This window comes from Myodes glareolus, chromosome 1, assembly GCF_982192425.1.
Source record: "Myodes glareolus chromosome 1, mMyoGla1.1, whole genome shotgun sequence".
Classification (NCBI taxonomy): domain Eukaryota; kingdom Metazoa; phylum Chordata; class Mammalia; order Rodentia; family Cricetidae; genus Myodes; species Myodes glareolus.
Window position 1 is genome coordinate 139710775 of NC_142026.1, and position 17494 is coordinate 139728268.

General features: G+C 46.9%; 1 protein-coding gene across 6 annotated transcripts in view; it reads right to left on the minus strand.

The window, feature by feature from the left end:
- Window positions 1-12918: 12918 nt before the first annotated feature.
- The window catches only part of Cep43 (centrosomal protein 43), a 28239-nt gene continuing 23663 nt past the window's right edge, over window positions 12919-17494 (minus strand). For 5 of the 6 annotated variants that reach the window (XM_085687395.2, XM_085687418.2, XM_085687414.2 and 2 more), the window contains one exon: window positions 12919-14890. In XM_085687395.2, the coding sequence (XP_085543521.2) occupies window positions 14816-14890 (75 nt within the window). In that variant the 3' untranslated portion in view covers window positions 12919-14815. Of the gene's footprint in view, window positions 14891-16895; window positions 17005-17494 lie in introns of all 6 variants that reach the window. The other variant, XM_085687401.2, reaches the window with a different exon arrangement.

Below are 17494 nucleotides of genomic sequence, written 5' to 3' on the forward strand. Positions count from 1 at the left end.
TAGTGTTGGCAGTTTCGGTTCCTGGCCAATTGGATGTAACGCCTTAGGCCTGTAGTGAGGCAAATCTCTGTGGTGGGAGAACAGGACCGGGAAGAGCAGAGGAAGAAAGGAGGAGAGAGATTCACGCATGTCTCAGTTCCCGAAGGCTCCACCACGTTCTGTTGGTGCTCAGGGGACCGATCTCATGGGCCTTTGGAGATGATTTAAGGTCCAAACCACAGCATTACACAAGTACCTTCATGTCTTCCAACGGTTTATATGCGGCTTAACTGGAGTGCTAAGTGGTTGTCAGTACAGGAGTGGAGATAGATCTGGGGTTGTTTGCCAGTCATACCTTTAAGGTACCCATCTTTCTAGCCCCCTGGGGTGAGACTGCTTCCCTTCACGCAGGGCTGAAGCACAGGGTCTCCGCCCTACCAGCTCTCTTCCTATCTCAGCTGTTCCAGGTTCACCTGGACCACACAGCAGCTCTCTGCTGGCCTGCACTCCCCAGACCTGGCCACTGTTGGCAGTGTGACTGGCTGAGAAGCTCACAGTGGTGGGAGGAGCCAGTCCTGTTGTCCCACATCCTTCACAGACCTTGGAGAGGGTGTGGATGGCATGCCCAGGTCTCCTTCCTCGTGCCCACCCTGGGTGGGAGAAAGCGCCTTTTCCGGAGCTGTCTGTCAGCTACAGAGCCCGAATTCCTCTTCTCTCAGGAAAGGGTAACATTTATATCGGTCCCTTGGGGCCACAGGTCACCACCCACAAACAAGCGTGCATCCCTGAAGAAGCCTAGTTCCAGCTTCTTGCACCTCCTCAAACTCTCCTGCCACCCCTGGGGGTCACCCCTGGAAAACAGTATCAATGAGAGAGTTGTCCTTAGATGCCCCACCTTGGGAACAAATGACACCCACATTGGCTTCTAAGCAGTCTTTATGTCTTGGTTGCAGTGTTCCCACCCACAGAGGCATCTACTCTCCCTGGTGTTGCCAAATCTGGAACCAGTCGGCAACCCCATGGCAGGCTTTCCTCTCCCTTCTCAACATCCTGTGGCTCTCTCTGGTATTCTCCCTAAGATTCTGATGTCTTGGCTGTTTCTCACCCATGCTCTTGGGTGGGTGGGTGCAGGAGAAATTATAGGGCTGCAGCCCCCTCCCCCTTCTCCTTAGGAGGAGCAAGTCTGTTTTGCCACCTCCTCCAGCGTAAGAGAAAGCAGAAGCCCGAGTTTATAGTTTATGCTGAGCATGTGTTGGCCTCATTTCCGTCACCTGAGTGGTAAGCTCCACGTGTTCTCACCAAGAAGGCCGCAATGATGACTGAACATGCTGAAGTTCAAGGGGGCCACCACAGGCTGTGGGGAGGACAGAGAGGACATGGGGTCGGTCTGAGAACAGGAGACACTGGGAAGGGGTCTGGAAAAGAGCGAACCCCTGTAGATGCTGGGATCAAAGGGAAGGCGGAGACATTGGGGCCAGGCACGTCCTGGAAGCTGGAAGCATGTTCCTAGGGCACAAGGACCAGAAGACCTGTGGGCAGGGAAGAGCTTTATATTTCTCCCTGGAAGTGTAGAGCACTAGGCCCCCGACAAAGCCTTCGGTGCAGGGTGGTATTGATTCATCTTCTTGTCCATGGGGAACTTTAACTGGGGTCATGAGAATGAAGTGGAGAGGGAACACCAAGGCCACGTTCCCTCCCACATCAGGCCAGATCATGAAACCAAGCTGCTCTCAGGCAGCACACAGACTCCACTAAAGGGCACCCAGCTTGGGGACCTGAAACTGAGACACCTATAAGGGGCCCGCTGGAATGAGTGGGGCTTCCCCAGAAGCACGAGAAGTAGTGTGTTCAGAGCATGTGACATGCACAGAATACACCAGGCTCCGACCAGAGTCAGGTGGAGTTCAGCGTCGCTATTGCCACAGCCCCAAGCTCACTGTCACTTGCTCTCTCCATAAACATAGATTAATGTCCAACCTCACTGCATTCCATTCAATATAAATTTTCTAGCCTTCCCCTGATCCTTGGAACTAAATAAAAATGTATTTGTTTGTGCATTGGTGTTTGGGTGTCGGATTCCATGAAACTGGACTTACAGTTTGTGAACTGCGTGGTTGCTGGGAATGGAACCCAGGACCCCCGGAAGAATGCCCAGCACTCTTAACCACTGAGCCCTCTCTCGATTTTCAACCCTTAGAATTGACTCTGCTAGGTTACTGGGCTGGTCCTGTTCATTCCCATTGTTCCTGGACCACTAGGGTCTTGCCTGTGTGCCCCGAGTCATCTGCAGCACTCAAGACATGTGGGACTCTTCCTCAGAAGGCATGTGCCTGGAACCTTCTACATCCTGGGGAAATATTAGAAGGACCATACATGTACAGGAGGCTTATGTGGTCTTAAACACAGGACTATTCAAAGTCCTGATGGAGGCCCTGTGGGAATATGGTCCCCAGGAGCCTGCTGCTGCTCCCTTACAGGCTCTGTACCAGCATTCCTGCAGCAAACACAACGCACAAAGCACTTGCTGTCAGGAGCAGCCACACAGGGCTTCTCTATAGGGAAGAGTTTTCCTTAGGCTTCAAGGTCACAGCTGCTGACCTTTTAAAAAAGATTTATTTTGTGTGCACGTGTGTTTATGTTTACCAATAGTACAGGTGTCGTCAGAGACTGGAAGAGACCATCAAATCCCCTTGGACTGGAGTTCTAATTGTTTGAAGGGGAACCAAGCCCAGGTCCTCTGGAAGAGCAATAAGTGCTCTTAACCACTGACCCATCTCTCCATTCCCTAAAGATCTATTTTATTGTTATTATGAATGCCTATATATGGGTATGTGTACATGCCTGCAGATGCCTGTAGAGGTCAGAGCGTTGGATCCCCATGGAGCTGGAGTTACAGGTGATTGTGAGCCACCGTGATGTGGATGCTGGGAATGGAACTTGGGTCCTCTGCAAGAGGTGTGTGCACTCTTAACCACGAGCCACCTCTCCAGCGTTTCCCCAAGCATATCTTTGTCTGGCTTATTTTTCTTTTATTAGGAATAGAAAAGGCTATTCTCAAAGGTCGCTTTAAATTAATTAGGCCACAGGTGATGAGTATTGTTTTGAATTTTCTGGAAACCAAAAGGTATCAAACATCTGATATTTTTCAGTGTTGTTATTTACAGAGCGTCAGAGCTGGTCTGTGATGGATGGTATCTGCTATGGATCTTGTCTGACGGAACCCAAAGGCCATAAGCCAAGTCGTCACTGGCAGATGGTAGCCTCTGATCTGACACTTAGCTTGGCCCTACAGGACACCGAAAATACTAAATGACAACTGACATCGAGGAGGATGGCCTTGGATTCACAAAACAAGCCAAATCATTAAGGAACAATTCTTTTAACAATTGAAATGCATCCTAACCATGGGATCAATATTAAAGTTGTTGAATCTTCCATTTAAAGAGAAAACTGAGCTGGTGAGTGTGCCCGTTTTCAAGTGATCGTGCTAGACAAGGCGATGGGTTGAGTCAGGGCTGGGGAGTGAGGACTTGCTCAGTGCAAGGCTGCTGTATGGCAGGACTCACTCTCAGCAGGTACATTACTTCAAAACCACACAAGTCAAACCACAGTGGAAAATTCGGCTTATCTGGGGGAGGAACAGCAAGATAATCTTCTGCAAGTCTTCCTATTTGGGCACGAATCTAACCTGGCCTATATTTCTTTCTGTGCGTGTGTGGACCCATGTATACAAGTGTGAGTGTTTTCTATTTATTATCCGCGTGTACAGTTGGATGTGTACGGGAGGGAGAGGGCGTATGAATGCTATCGTGCACAGGACAGTCTTTGTTTCTCTTCCACAAGGTGTCTGGGGTCCAAATTGAGGTCAATCCAGCTTCACCTGCCGAGCCCACCTCACCCAGATTTCAGTTGACTTTCTGAGACAAAAACTCTCATTAAATCTGGAACCTGTCATTTTTGGGGTTGACAGGACTGATCAGAAAGCTCAAAGGGCCCTTTCTCAGCCTCCCTGGGACTGCAGTACAGATGTTCTCTGCCTGCCTGGGACTGGAGTCCAGATGTTCTCTGCCTCCCTAGGACTGGAGTACGATGTTCTCTGCCTGCCTGGGACTGGTGTACAGATGTTCTCTGCCTGCCTGGGACTGGAGTCCAGATGTTCTCTGCCTCCCTGGGACTGGTGTACAGATGTTCTTGTCTCCCTGGGACGGGTGTACAGATGTTCTCTGCCTGCCTGGGATTGGAGTACAGATGTTCACTGCCTCCCTGGGACTGCAGTGCAGATGTTCACAGATACACTGAGTTTTTATGTGGGAGTTGAGAATCTAAAATCTACGCTTGTTCCCCTCCTAGCTTCCTCTCCCGCCAGCTCCTGCCTCAGCAGTCTCTCCTCAGATCCATATCCACACTCCGCCCCCACTCTCTCTTCATTCATATGCAGTGCAGCAAGCCAGGTGAGTACCTATTTGGTCATACAAAACTGCTCAATTACATACAATTTCCATCTGCAGGTCTTTGCTTTCATTTGCCTATTTACTTATTTTGCTGGACTAGGGCTTGAACCCAGGACCTTCCCAAGCATTTCAGTGCTAAACTATAGCCGTAGCCTAGAAAAGTTAATTCCTCCAATCTTTCGGAGCCCCCAATTCACATTCAGCAGAAAAAAAAAATGTGAAGAAGCTAGTGTCTCTTAGGGCTCACTGCCAAATATTTTTTGTAAGCCCATGGTGATTTTTGTTTTTCTTTTTCTGAGAAGTAAAAAGTCCTTTTGATAAGCCACCCCCAGAGCCCAGAAGCTTGATCTGAGAGTGCACAGGGTGGATGACCTAGTTCCTTTGTCCTCACAGTGGGGCATTTTATGTGATCTTGCTTAGACACCAACGGAACAAACAAAACCATGTTTCTGAAGGCTCTTTGGAGGTGAGTTTTTAAGACATTTAGTTTCTACTTTCACTGGCTTTGAGCACAGTTCTCCTAAACCTCCAAGGCCAGCCCGATGCTCACGGCATCCTGAGCACCAGGGATGGATGGCTCCAGTGTGTTCCCTTGGTGAATCTTAAGGTCCCTGTCTTCTCTGTGGAGTCTCATTGTCCTTCACCAGGCCTTGTCTGACCTGCACAGTCTGCTGCCCAGGGTCCCCATTGAGGCCCGAGGGCTGAGCCCACAGCACCAACTTGTCATTTCCAAAGGTCTAGGGTCCAGGCAGTCATTCAGGGAGAAGTCGTGTTTTGGGGATTAAAGTGCCACTTTTCTGGTTCCACAGTCTACTGGTGCCCCAAGAGCTAGGGCTGCAACAGCTTGGAGGGAGAGCTGGGAGTCTCGCCTGCCCAGCAACAGACTGTGAGGCACAGCAGGAGCTGGGCACTGTCTGACTGCAGATTGAGGTCCGTCCTCATCTCCCTGAGTGAGCACCATTTGTATTTGTCATTTCACTCAGGACACGGAACACATACACACACAGACACATACACACCGATTAGTTATTTGACCCAAGCATCACTTTAACATCTGTTTTGATTAATAATTAAGGCTTTCGATGGTGCTGGAGACGCCTACACTGAGTGTGATAGAGAAGGGGATTGGGATACAGTCTCAAACTCACTGGCACAGGACTTCCCAAACAGGACACTGGCAGCAGAACAGCTTCTGCATGGTCTGTGTTTCTCATGCTTTTTTTTTTTTTTTTTTTTTTTTTTTGGCCTGTTTTCTAAAGAGAAAGAAGCTGTGGTGTTGGATGGGTTGGTGGTGATTGTTGGAGATGGCTGGGGAGGATATGGTGGAGATGAGGGTGGGAAAAGAGTGACCAGAATATACTGTATGAAAAACACTTATTTTAAAAAAATAGGGCTGGAGAAATGGCTCAGAAGATAAAGTGCTTGCTGTACAAGCCTGGCCACTTGACTCTGATTCCCAGGACGCATCGTGGGAGGCAAGGACCTTCCACAAGCTCACCATGGCAGATGTGTCCTGGAATCCACACACACACACACACACACACACACACACACACACACACACACACACCAGTGCTTTTTTGGCTGGGCCACAGTTTAAACTCCTAGCGGCCAGCTGCTCAGGCTCTGTTCCCCAGGCAGTGACTCTGTTGCTTTAACTAAATCTCTATCGTTCTAATAAAACTCAAGATTCAAAGGGTTGGGTGGAAATCTGCGAACTCAGCGAGTGAGAGTAGCCACTGGCTTTCTTTCTTTGCTGGTTTACTGGAAGCCCCTCTCTTTCCACAGGGCCCCAACTAAAAAACCCAGGCTATACTCCTCCCTCCTACTTCCTGTCAACTAGCTGCTAGCCCCACCTCTCTGAGCCCAGATTAATTTTATTTTATTAACGCAAATGCAACACATCATTACATGGTTAACAAATGCAGCCTGAACAAACGTAACACATCTTTATATAGTTAACAAATGCAGAATGAACAAATGTAACACATCTTTACCTAGCTAAACAAATGCCTACTTAAACAAATGTTCCACAACGTCTTAGCATATTTGCATTACTAACTTTCTAAAGAATGTCTCAGCTTTAAGAAATAATGTGTTGGGGCTGCGGGGATGGCTCAGTGGATAAACTGAGGACCTGAGTTTAGATCCCCAGTGCCCATCTGCAATCCCAGAGTTCCTATAGTGAGGTCTGAAGTGGAGACAGGACACACAGCAAGGTGAGGGTCGCCATCTACCCCACTATACACAGCAGCAAACAAGAGACAGTCTCAAGCAGCGTGGAATGTGAAGATTAAGATCTGAGGATGTCCCCTGACTTCTACACTCACACCCTGGCATTCATACATCAGCACTCACACAGGAACATGTACGTGCATACAAAGACCACCACGAAGGCAGGGGTGTTACTCATCTTTACTATGTAACAGACTCTCCTCGGCAGATGGATAACAGAACAAAGGAAACACTATTCCTGGAGCTGAGAGGTGGAGGATGGAGTCCGTCTCCGGCAGCCCCTTCTCTCCTACTGCTGCAGGGCTGTGCAGAACGTGTCATGCTAGCATGAGCTAGCATGCTCAGAATCTGCATCCTGTAGACTGCCATGGTGAGGGGTGCTTGGTTCCTTAAATGCTCACAGACAGCTATGAGAGCTTTCTTCCCAGAATGCTTTAAATCTAACTGGACAAACTCAGGCCACTGATGAGAGCAGTAAGGGGGATGGCACGTGACGTGACTCATATTCTGGGAAGAGGGCCACCTGGTACTCAGCAAGGGAGGGGATGCCCTCCCACAAACAGGGTTGGCTGGCAAAATTAGGAGGAAGGTCTTATGCTTCACAGAGGTGCACAGCTGGAGCGCAGATCCCCACGGAGGTGAGCTGAGGGGTCATGCTGACTTCTCTCCCTCCCCAGGAGTTTCCCTGGTTTACTTCTTAATCTCAAGCACTTAAAGAAAAACCATAGAGCTATTGAAAGCAACAGTTCCAGCAGATGTTGGGCTAGTTACACAGAAGGAAGCACAAAAACAGGGAGGCAGACACATCCTGCTAGGGAGGACGGTGGAAAGCTGAGAGGCAGCTATAGGTCCTGGAGCAGCCACCGAGAAGGTAACTTAAAGATAAATTCAGAGATGGAACTAGGTTGAAAGGAAAGGGCACCTCATGCCAGCAGGTGCCGGGACAAGAATGGCTGCACTGTCACCAGATGAGATAGATTTTTTTTTTTTACCCTTTTGATTTTTCGAGACAGCGTTTCTCTGTGTAGTTTTGGAGCCTGTAGTTGTACTAGCTTTTGTAGACCAGACTGACCTTGAACTCACAGAGATCCTTCTGCCTCTGCCTCCCCAGTGCTGGGATTAAAGGTGTACACCACCACGGCCTGGCCAAAATAGATTTTAAAACAACGTTTTAGCCAGGCAGGGCGGGAAAAGCCTGTAATCCCAGCATTTACTTGTGGGTCATAAGTCAGAGGACAGCCTGGTTTACATTGTGAATCCTACGTTTTAAAAACAACTTCTGGCAGATAGGAAACTGGGAATGCTGGGATTGAATGACTTGCCCAACAACGCTGTCAGTGGGCCATGCACTAGGACTCTGCCATGCTTATAGTCAGGCTCTGTCTGTCCCTCCACTTTTGTGTCTCTGCTGACCCCCATGCTCCTTACTAGGGACATTTTCCCCTTGTAGTGACCCTCTGCTTATTCCGCAGGATCCAAGGAGCATTGTCAATCACAGATCACATAATCCAAGAGCATCTTTCTGGTAGACGTTTGCTTCTTCCTGATCTGTCTTCACGCACAACCTACCGTCATCTCAGCCAAGCTCCACGCAGTGTGGCAGGAGCACTGTGCATTTTCAGTCACTCCACTGCATACTGAGTTAACTGGGAAGCTGAGTTCCAGGCGTAGAGCATCAGCGGTGCGAGGTCTTCAAGGCTCACAGAAAGCTTCCTAGAGTGATATTTTGTTCACAACCAAACAAAGCTTGCCTGAAGATCAGAGTGCAAAGCTAGCCACACCAGTCAGTCGTACAGATCAGGCACTGGTGGCACATACCTTTAACCCCAGCAGCCACACTAGTTAGCAATAGGGGCTGGGTGGTGATGGTGCATGCCTTTAATCCCAGCACTAGAGAGGAATATAAGGTGGGATAAGACAGGAATTTGCTCTTTTCAGGCTGAAGATTTTGTAGAGGTTAAGAGCTCTCTAGTGGTTGGTTGCTTTGCTTTTTTTATCTTTCAGTTTGAACCTCAATATCTGTCTCTGGGATTTTATTAGACTGCGTGCTGCAGCTTCCGGTGAAGGCTGGTGACTTCCTTCATACCTGAACAGAGGTGGTCGGATCCAGAGAGGGTGTACTCTCGCATGACGTGGCTCTGCATCACAGACCATGCCTGAGGGCCATTAGAATTCGGCTTCCTCAGTGGCAGAAAATGGGTTCTAACCTGAGCCTTGATATAGAGGAAGACTGGCAATGCCAAGGTGAACATGAATGGGGAAGGCAGGGTCCTGCAGGTAGAATACAGCCCTGTAGCCAGCCCAGGCAAGGTCACAGGAACCAGTGCAGCTAGAGGGAGAGGCAGGAAACTGTAGGATCAGAGCTCAGAACCCAGGTCAGAAAGACCAAAGCCCCAGGCCACCATGGAGGGGAGAAGGTAAATTCTTGCTGGCGATCTTCATCTCCAGAGCTGCTATTTGGTTTTAGAAACTGCAGAGTGAGCAGGAGCTGTAGGTGGGAAAGGGGCCTGGGATGTATGTGTGTGTGTGTGTGTAAGCCCACAAATGTGAGCCTATTTCCACGGTCAGCGAGTTGGAACTTACCTGTAGTCCTTCAAAGTTGTCGTGTTTCTACCTCAAAAGTCTCCCCTATATTTAGCTCAGAGAGTTCTGCTCTCAAGGTTACTGTCAACAGGTGTGGCTAATAGCCAGACCTTGTATTTCAAGAATAGAGAAGTAGGTGTGTTTCTACCTCAAACAAAGTCTAAGGATCCAACTAAGGGTCCAGTTCCTTTATGGAGATAGCACTGGTTTCCCCCCATTCTATAGCCTATAGAATGTTTTGGTCTAGGGTGTGAGCATGACTTGTTTTGTTCTAGCAACAGAATGTTTAACTACTGTTCATTTCCTTGCACCATGTTAATGTAGGTTTTTTTTTTTTCTTGTCTTACTCCTACCTTTTGTGGTCAGGGGTATTTTAAGCAACTGGAAATTAAATGCGGGCGAATTTCAGTACTCACTGGAACACCCTCCTGATACTACTCTGTTTCTCTGTTTTCATTCGTGTCTTCATACTCTTTACTGTATTTCTAAATCCCCGCACCTCTACCCTGGCGAGAGGCATTTTTGTCAAGGCTGCTCCCCAACACACATGCTGCAGTGAGACCTGATGCTGGGGTCAGAGGAAGACTGAGGGTTAAAATGGCAACATCTAGAGCACTGAGGAAGATGGATGTGGTTGCTTGTAGCCAGATATGAGATAACCAAGCTAACCAGGAGATGATAACAGTCTGAACCAATGACAGCAGGCAGGCTGTCCCCCTGCCGAAAGCCCTGAAGCACTACTGTCCTTCCATAAGTCCTTATTTCTGAAGCAACTAAGCAATAGAGCAAGCGATAGGACTTTCACCTAGGGGAGAACCCCGCAGACAAGGAGCTAGATGTGGGGTAACCAAGGGAGACGGCGGCTGCGTCCTGAACATGAACATGGTGGGAACATGGTGTTAACCAGCAGCCAGCACCGGCAAGGTGGGGGAGGGCGGAGTGGAAGGGTCCGGTTGCAGACTGTGAGGTCAGCAGTTATCGAGGCACGAAGATGGAGCGTGGGGCCTCTACTGGCTTGGCCCTCCACAGCGGTCCAGGGAGTAACCAGTCTCACAGTAATCACCTCGGCTTTTGTCCAGTTTCTGCCACGGTCACATAAAAAGCCCCCAGGCAAGGAAGTTAATGTTTGTTTTTTTTCTTAGAAACCCCTCTCACTCTGGAGAGTTTCTCTCGTTTTTTAATTTCTCCTATAATTCTCCTTAGTAAAGCTTGCCTCCACTTTGTATGTGCCCCCAAGTGTCTGGAAATCTTTCATTTTCACCAGCATGAGACAATGGGCAGCATTGTGACCCACGGTCCCACAGCCATCACTGCTGGCTAAGGCTGGCCCTAGGCCCAGAGAGGTCCTTCCCACTCATAGCCCTGCTCCCAACAGTCATGGCTAAGATGCCAGAGTCCTTCCAGCTCATAAAACATGTGCAACACAGAGGCTTTGTTGAGTCACTAAGAAATTAATTGTAGTAAGTGAAACCAAGTTCCCAATTGAGATGCCAGAAACTAAGATTATCTTGGGTCTCCTTGTCCACTCCCTTCATACCAGCATGGGCACAGACAGCTTCCGAGGCCCTTCCCCTTCCTGGTTCCTGTTTCTTAAGAGGGGCAAGTCTACAGGAACAAACCTTAATCCACACAGCTGCCATGCAGGCAGGCATGGACAGCACAGCATATGTCTGGGAGCCTCCAAGGTGTTACTCGTGGAACTCGATCTGCCTGGCAGGACTACAGTGTAATGCCTGACTTGAGACTGCTCAACCTCACCGGCAGGCCCAGACACCCACGTTGTTCTGGTAGCAAGACTTTCTAAGGTGTAAGCTATACCCACAAACCATCTTGCTGGGAATCAAGGATCTAACCCAGGGACAGTCTGATCTCCACTCAGTGACAGTTTTCCATGTCACTACCTCAGTGTGTGTGTGTGGGGGGGGGGGGGCTCTGGCCAAGTTTCTCAACTATTCTTGTCATCTTGGCCTTTTTGTAAATAGAATTCTTTGAATTCACCTTTAAGTTCACAAGGTCATATATCTTGTCGATCCACCTTCCGTCCTCAATCCTAGTCCAATGATTTAAAACCCAAATTCACACGAGAGCCAGTCACAGTGATAAACATATGCAGCTCCCAAACCTGAGAAGGGCAGGACTGCTGGAGCCTTCCCCAGGCAACACGGCAGGAACCCATGTAAAAGAAAAGAGACAAAAACCCCACAGGCCTAGCAGGATGGTTCAGCAGTTAAGAGCTCGTCCCGAGGACCTGGGTTCAAGACCCAGCATCTATCTATAACTCTAGACCCAGAGGATTCAATGTCACCTTCTGGCTTCTGTGGGTACTATACACATTTGGTACACAGACACATACACTGGCAAAATATCCATGTGCATAAAACAAATAAAGGAAAAATTATTTTTTGAGACAAAGTTTCTCTATGTAACAGTCCTGGCTGTTCTGGAACTCTCTTTGTAGACCAGGCTGGCCTCAAACTCAGTGAGATCCTCCTGCCTCTGCCTCCCAAGTGCTGGGATTACAGATGTGCGCCGCCACGATCAGCAGGAAAAATTTTTTAAATTCAATCATTCTTCTTTCACAGCAATGCGATTTAGGCAGAAAAAAATGTCATCTCAAGCCTAAGTAGCTGGATAGGTTTGAGTTCATCTGCTTAGGCTAAAATCTCCTCTGCACTTCACCTTCCCACTAAAACATCCCTAGAACAGAACAGAACAGGGGTCGAGCAGCATGGCCTATTAGTGCACACAGACAGAGAACCATGGGGACCACTTTCTAATCCAGTGCCCAAAGCTGGGGCTGGGCATTTCCCTCCAGGACAGCGGCTTAGCTCTCCTGACTCTTCCCCATCTACAACAGGTCCAGAGGCCCTGGAGATGCTCTGCTTCTTGGGTCAGCAGGGGCGCCAGGGATGTAAAATGCATCTCTATGTAAAGGCAATTTCAGGTAAACTGGTTTTTAGAAAAGCTTGTCTCTTTTGGAGCTTTCAGACAACACACAAAGACACAGATCTTTCCAGAGTGTGAGTGCTGTGTGACTACCTCTCAACCCAAACACTCCCCTTCTGGAGGGAGAAGCTTAGAAAGCTACAAGGCTGGTGCAACTCCCCTCCCCAAGGTTAGACAGGAATACACAGTTGCCAGGAGGAGTCTTCAGCAGAGCTGCTCCAAGCTGACTTAGAAGCCCCAGGGATGCTGGATGCAATCTTGTGTGCTGGTGTGGGCTCCTGTAAACAGCTCCAATAAACTCACTGGTTCACTTAATGAGACCTGAACGTTTCTGGTCTGTTGTTGGTATCCTAGCTCGGGTAAATGACATTATTTATGTCTCCCATGATAACGAGAGGCCATGATAAGCAGATAACCCAAGGATAAATATCAGCGTAGAGAGGGCCTGGTCTAGTGGTCAGGCTTCTCTGAAAATCAGCCTGTGTGGCTCGCAGAGGTGAAGACAGGCAGCTTGAGCAGCTGGGCGCACAGCTCCAGTAAGGTGAGCAAAGGCTTGAGATGGACTGAGGAGAGGGAGGCAGGGCAGGAGTAACATCTGCACCGTCAGTCACTGCTGCTGCAACAAGAGGGGCAAGAGAGCTGCTCATGTAAACCAAAGGGCACAGCTCTGTTACAAACCAAAGTCCTGGTAGCGTTAAAGGACAAAACAACACTGTAATACAGGTTACCACTGGTCAACATTTTAATTCACTTTAAACCAAAGAAACATTATTAGATGCAGAACCTGTCATTTTACACATTAAAGTTTATCAGGTTAACAATACCTAAGCAAGGAATACCTGGAAATAACTTCCTCCTTGCTGAATCTCACATTATTCAGAGTGACTCAATACCTTTATGTAGTACTGACCACAAAGCTGCCGTTCGGCTGTTTCTCTCCACCCTCTCCAGAATCACCAAAGGTCAGTCACTGGGTAATAGAAAGTGACAGATTTCGCACTTGACTGTTGGAAAGTCTTCCTCAAATATAGAAAGCCACATCCTGCCATGCTTGTAGGTCAGCTCCCTCACTTGCAGTGCCTACCAAACAGTAAAATCACATATTTGATCCGGACTTGAGGCCCACCAGCTCTAGTGCTTCTACAACGCATTAAAGAGACAACACTGGGTAAGACAGTGTCTTCTACAGCACTGTTTCTAAGGGTAAAGCCTGAAGACCAGACAGCACCATGTCAGGGCAGACAGAGGACAGAAATACACAGGGGCTTCCAGGCCGCCCGGCCCACTTCTGTCCTAGTTCCTCTTGATGATTATAGTTCAGTTTCACTTAGCTTTAGAGAGCCAGACTCTACTGTCAGAGCCCGAAGTTTACTACGTTTTCACTTCCTCTGCACTACAGCGGAGAATGTCACTGCTCTACTTAGAAATTGTGGAATGGAAAGTGGCATTGGTACAAACCACAGCTTCTGCTCACTCACTCAACATGGACGGATGATTTTGAATTTCTCTTTTTATTAATAAAGGTAACTTTTAACAGTCTTAATTAAAATAAAAGGTATCAAAGTTTCACAGTTCCTAAATTTTACTTAGTGGTATGATGGTGCATGCAAAGGGCTGAGTTCTTACTGCACGTTTAAAATACTTTAGCATTTCTAATGCCAGTGGCCTATACCCTGCAGCACAACATACAACAGCACAAATTAAATCTGCCAGAAATTCTATCATTGACTCTTTTTAAGGACTACAGTACAATTATGTACAGTATACAAAGTTTGTCAAACTGAATATACATGGTCTTAGGCCATTACTACTATTTCATTCCAATTTGGATTTAAATATAATCAACTTACAGATCTGAAATAAAAGCACTGCTTAATGGTTTCAGATGCATTTTGGTATGGATGTTTCAAGGCATCTTTAGAAATAATAAGTTAAGACTGTACTGAAGTAATCTGCGTCTACAGCTGCTTGAGACAGCAGGATGAAATGCGACCTTAAATGTTAACTGTTATCAACAAGTTTGCCAATTAAGAGTCCAAGCCACTCCTAGTTTAAAACAAGCAAAACTAACAGCACAGAGAACTTTAATATAACCTTATGGTCTAACAAACCTTCCAAATGGAAGGAAATACAAAATAAAGTTCAGACATCAATTTACCTTGTATTGGTACATTTCAGCATCACAGATTTATCAGGTCAGTTCACCAACTTTGGGCTAACCCACTTAATACCCACTATGTGGGTCAGGATGGCAAACACGAAGGTTTCAAAGATCTCTGCAGCAGCCCGAGACACAAGGCAACACAAACCACGGCTATCCTGTCCCTCTTTATGCTCTTTAACACTGATATCTCAGGGGTCCCCTTGCTATAATGAGCCTGATACCATTTCCTTGGAAATATAAAGCTAAACCAAATCAAGAATATTAATCTCCTAGACACGGGCTCATATAGGAAGTATTTTGTTTACTAAACTGAAAAGTTAACTTTTAAAAATATCTGCAGTCTTTTTGAAATGCAAGGCACCAGCAGGAGCGTACGTTCCAGCAAGAGTGACTGGCTGGGACCATGGAGCCGACAAGTCCTTCCTCTTCTGCTGACCACAATACTTCCTTTTCCTGTCTATGCAACATCTTCCAGATAATCGGCCACATCGCTGAGCTGGGAAACAGTCAGGTCTTGTGTGAGGTCATCAAGCTTTGTTGTCCAAAAGAAAGAGAAGAATCAGTGTACAACAAAGTCTGAATCCATCTGTAAGGGTATACTGCTATCATTTCTTTACCTTCTGGAACCTACTTAGAAGGGCCACCCCTGGAGAACGGGGACACTGAGTGAGGACAAGGGTCCTCCCCGGACATTGTGACACTCACTCTCTTAGAGCTGTTCATTTGGCCCATTACATCTTCTCATTTTTTTCCCTTTGGATATAAGGAAATACTAGAAATAAAATTATTTTAAGTAAATCATCCTTGTTCCCTCCCTCTTGGTCGAACGGTAGTCTTGGTATACAACCATCGGTACAAAAACAGCTACTGGGAACCTTAAAGTCATTATTTTTTTTTAGTTAGTTTTATTCCCTTTATTTGATTTTTGTTTGTTTTTGATGTGAGATTCCCCTCTGTATGCTGTGATTATCATTAATAAATAAAGGAACTGCTTTGGGTCTAAAGCAGAGCTATAGGGGAACAGGGAAAACTAAACAGAATGCTGGGAGAAACAAGGATGGAGTCAGGGAGACACCATGGAGCCCCACTGGAGACAGATGCGGGAATTTCAGCTGGTACACCACAGCCACGTGGTGATACACAGATTAATAGAAATGGGTTAAATTAATATGTAAGAGTTAGCCAATTAGAAGCTAGAACTAATGGGCCAAGCAGTTTTAATTAACAGTTTCTGTGTGATTATGTCGGTTCTGAACGGCAAGGACGAACAAGCAGCCTCCCTCCTACATATTTGTTTTATTTTTTTGAGACAGGGTTTCTCTGTGCAGCCATGGCTGTCCTGGAACTCGCTCTGTAGACCAGGCTGGCCTCGGACTCACAGAGATCCGCCTGCCTCTGTCTTCTTCCCAAGTGCTGGGATTAAAGGTGTGTGCCAGCACCACCCAGCCCAAGTCATTACAGTTTTAAAAATGAAACTCAGAAAAGCCCACACACTGAGAAATAGATTAAGACTGATACTTTGGATCTGTTATTTTTGACTCTCATTATTATTAAATAATGAATTCATTAAGGTATTGCATTTTATATGTAAAACAATTGAATGCCATATTAATGCTAGTTTTAGACTAGAGAAAAGAGTAAGGAAACACTACGGAAAACAGGGGCTATCAGTTCTGATTTAGAGAAGGGAAGACCACACACACAGGACTGTGTTTCTCTTTCACACTGCACTGGTGTACAGCTATGCTGCTCATGTTGGTTGTAACAGCTTTAAGGTGAACTCCTTCATATTTTATACGTATTTGGATAAAGTTGGATGAAAACAATGTCAATTTGATTCCTTCCTTCCTATTTGGAAGCTTAATCATTCGCTTGCCTGATTGCTTTGGCTAGGGATCTCCTGCACTGTGTTAAATCAAAGCAGTGAAAGTGTTCAATATTGTGACAATTTGAAAACTGGTAGTTGTTCTTCAGAGTTCTCATTTTCCTCTCTCCCTTTCCCCTTCAGTCAGTGATACCTACTGCCGGGGATCACACCTACGGTCTCATGCTTGCTTTAGTCTGCTCACTGCTGAGGTAACCCCTTTATCTCTTTTGAAATCTGTGAAATTACCAAGAGGCTGAGTTAGCAGCTGACCTTCACCATGAATTCCATCACAAATCCGAACAAACAATCCTCAGTAGTCTTCAGCAAGAGCTCAGTGTTTGGTTCTTATGGATGACAAGTGGTGGAAAGGTAAGAGGGGCAAACATCTGCGTGTACACTGGGTGGTATTAGAGATGGCGTCTCACCTATTGTCACTAAGTATTAATATTTTCACCTTAAAAGAAACCAAGATGAAGCTGAGCATGGTGGCACACACCTTTAATCCCAACACTTGGGAATTGGAGGCAGGAGGATCTCTGTGAGTCTGAGGCCAGCCTGGTCTACAGAGTGACTTCCTTGATCACCAGAGATCCTATGTCAAAAAACGAAACAAAACAAAAACCAACAAAAACACCCACAAAAGGAAACTGAGATGAAGGCTCATGCTTACCTAAGACACCTAGCATCTGAAAGGTGGAGGCAGGAGACTTGCTTCAAGTTTGAGGCCTTCCTGAGCTACATACCGAGTTCAAGGTCAGCCTAGGACTTAAACCAGGATCCTATCTCAAGAAATCCAAACCAGAAAACAAAGACACTTAATATACTAAAAATGACACAACCCAAATTTTGCTTACTCATTTTAAAATACAACCTCTCTTGAGGGGTCCCTCCTCATGTGACAATCTGAACCCAGCCTACCTCCACCTCATCTAGAAGGCAGCACACCCAGCGAGGCTGAGAGCAACAGAGATGCCGCAGCTCATCTCTTCTCTATTGCGTGAAAAGCTCCAGAGTGAACTTGGATGGAATCCTGGCTTTACACCTAAACCAAAGTCCTTTGCTATGCTGCCTCCCGCAGTTCTGTCTCAACTTGACCTCGACTAGCCGAAGGTGGTCAAATGTCCCATAGACACAAGCTCACTTTTAACTCCAAGTGAGACAGTTTTGGCTCTCGTCCTGATCCCTTGTGGCCACCCTTACCCCAGGTCTGTTAGAGTACAAATACTAAACAAAGGACAGCTGTGATCCTCACATACCCTTGAAGGTTTT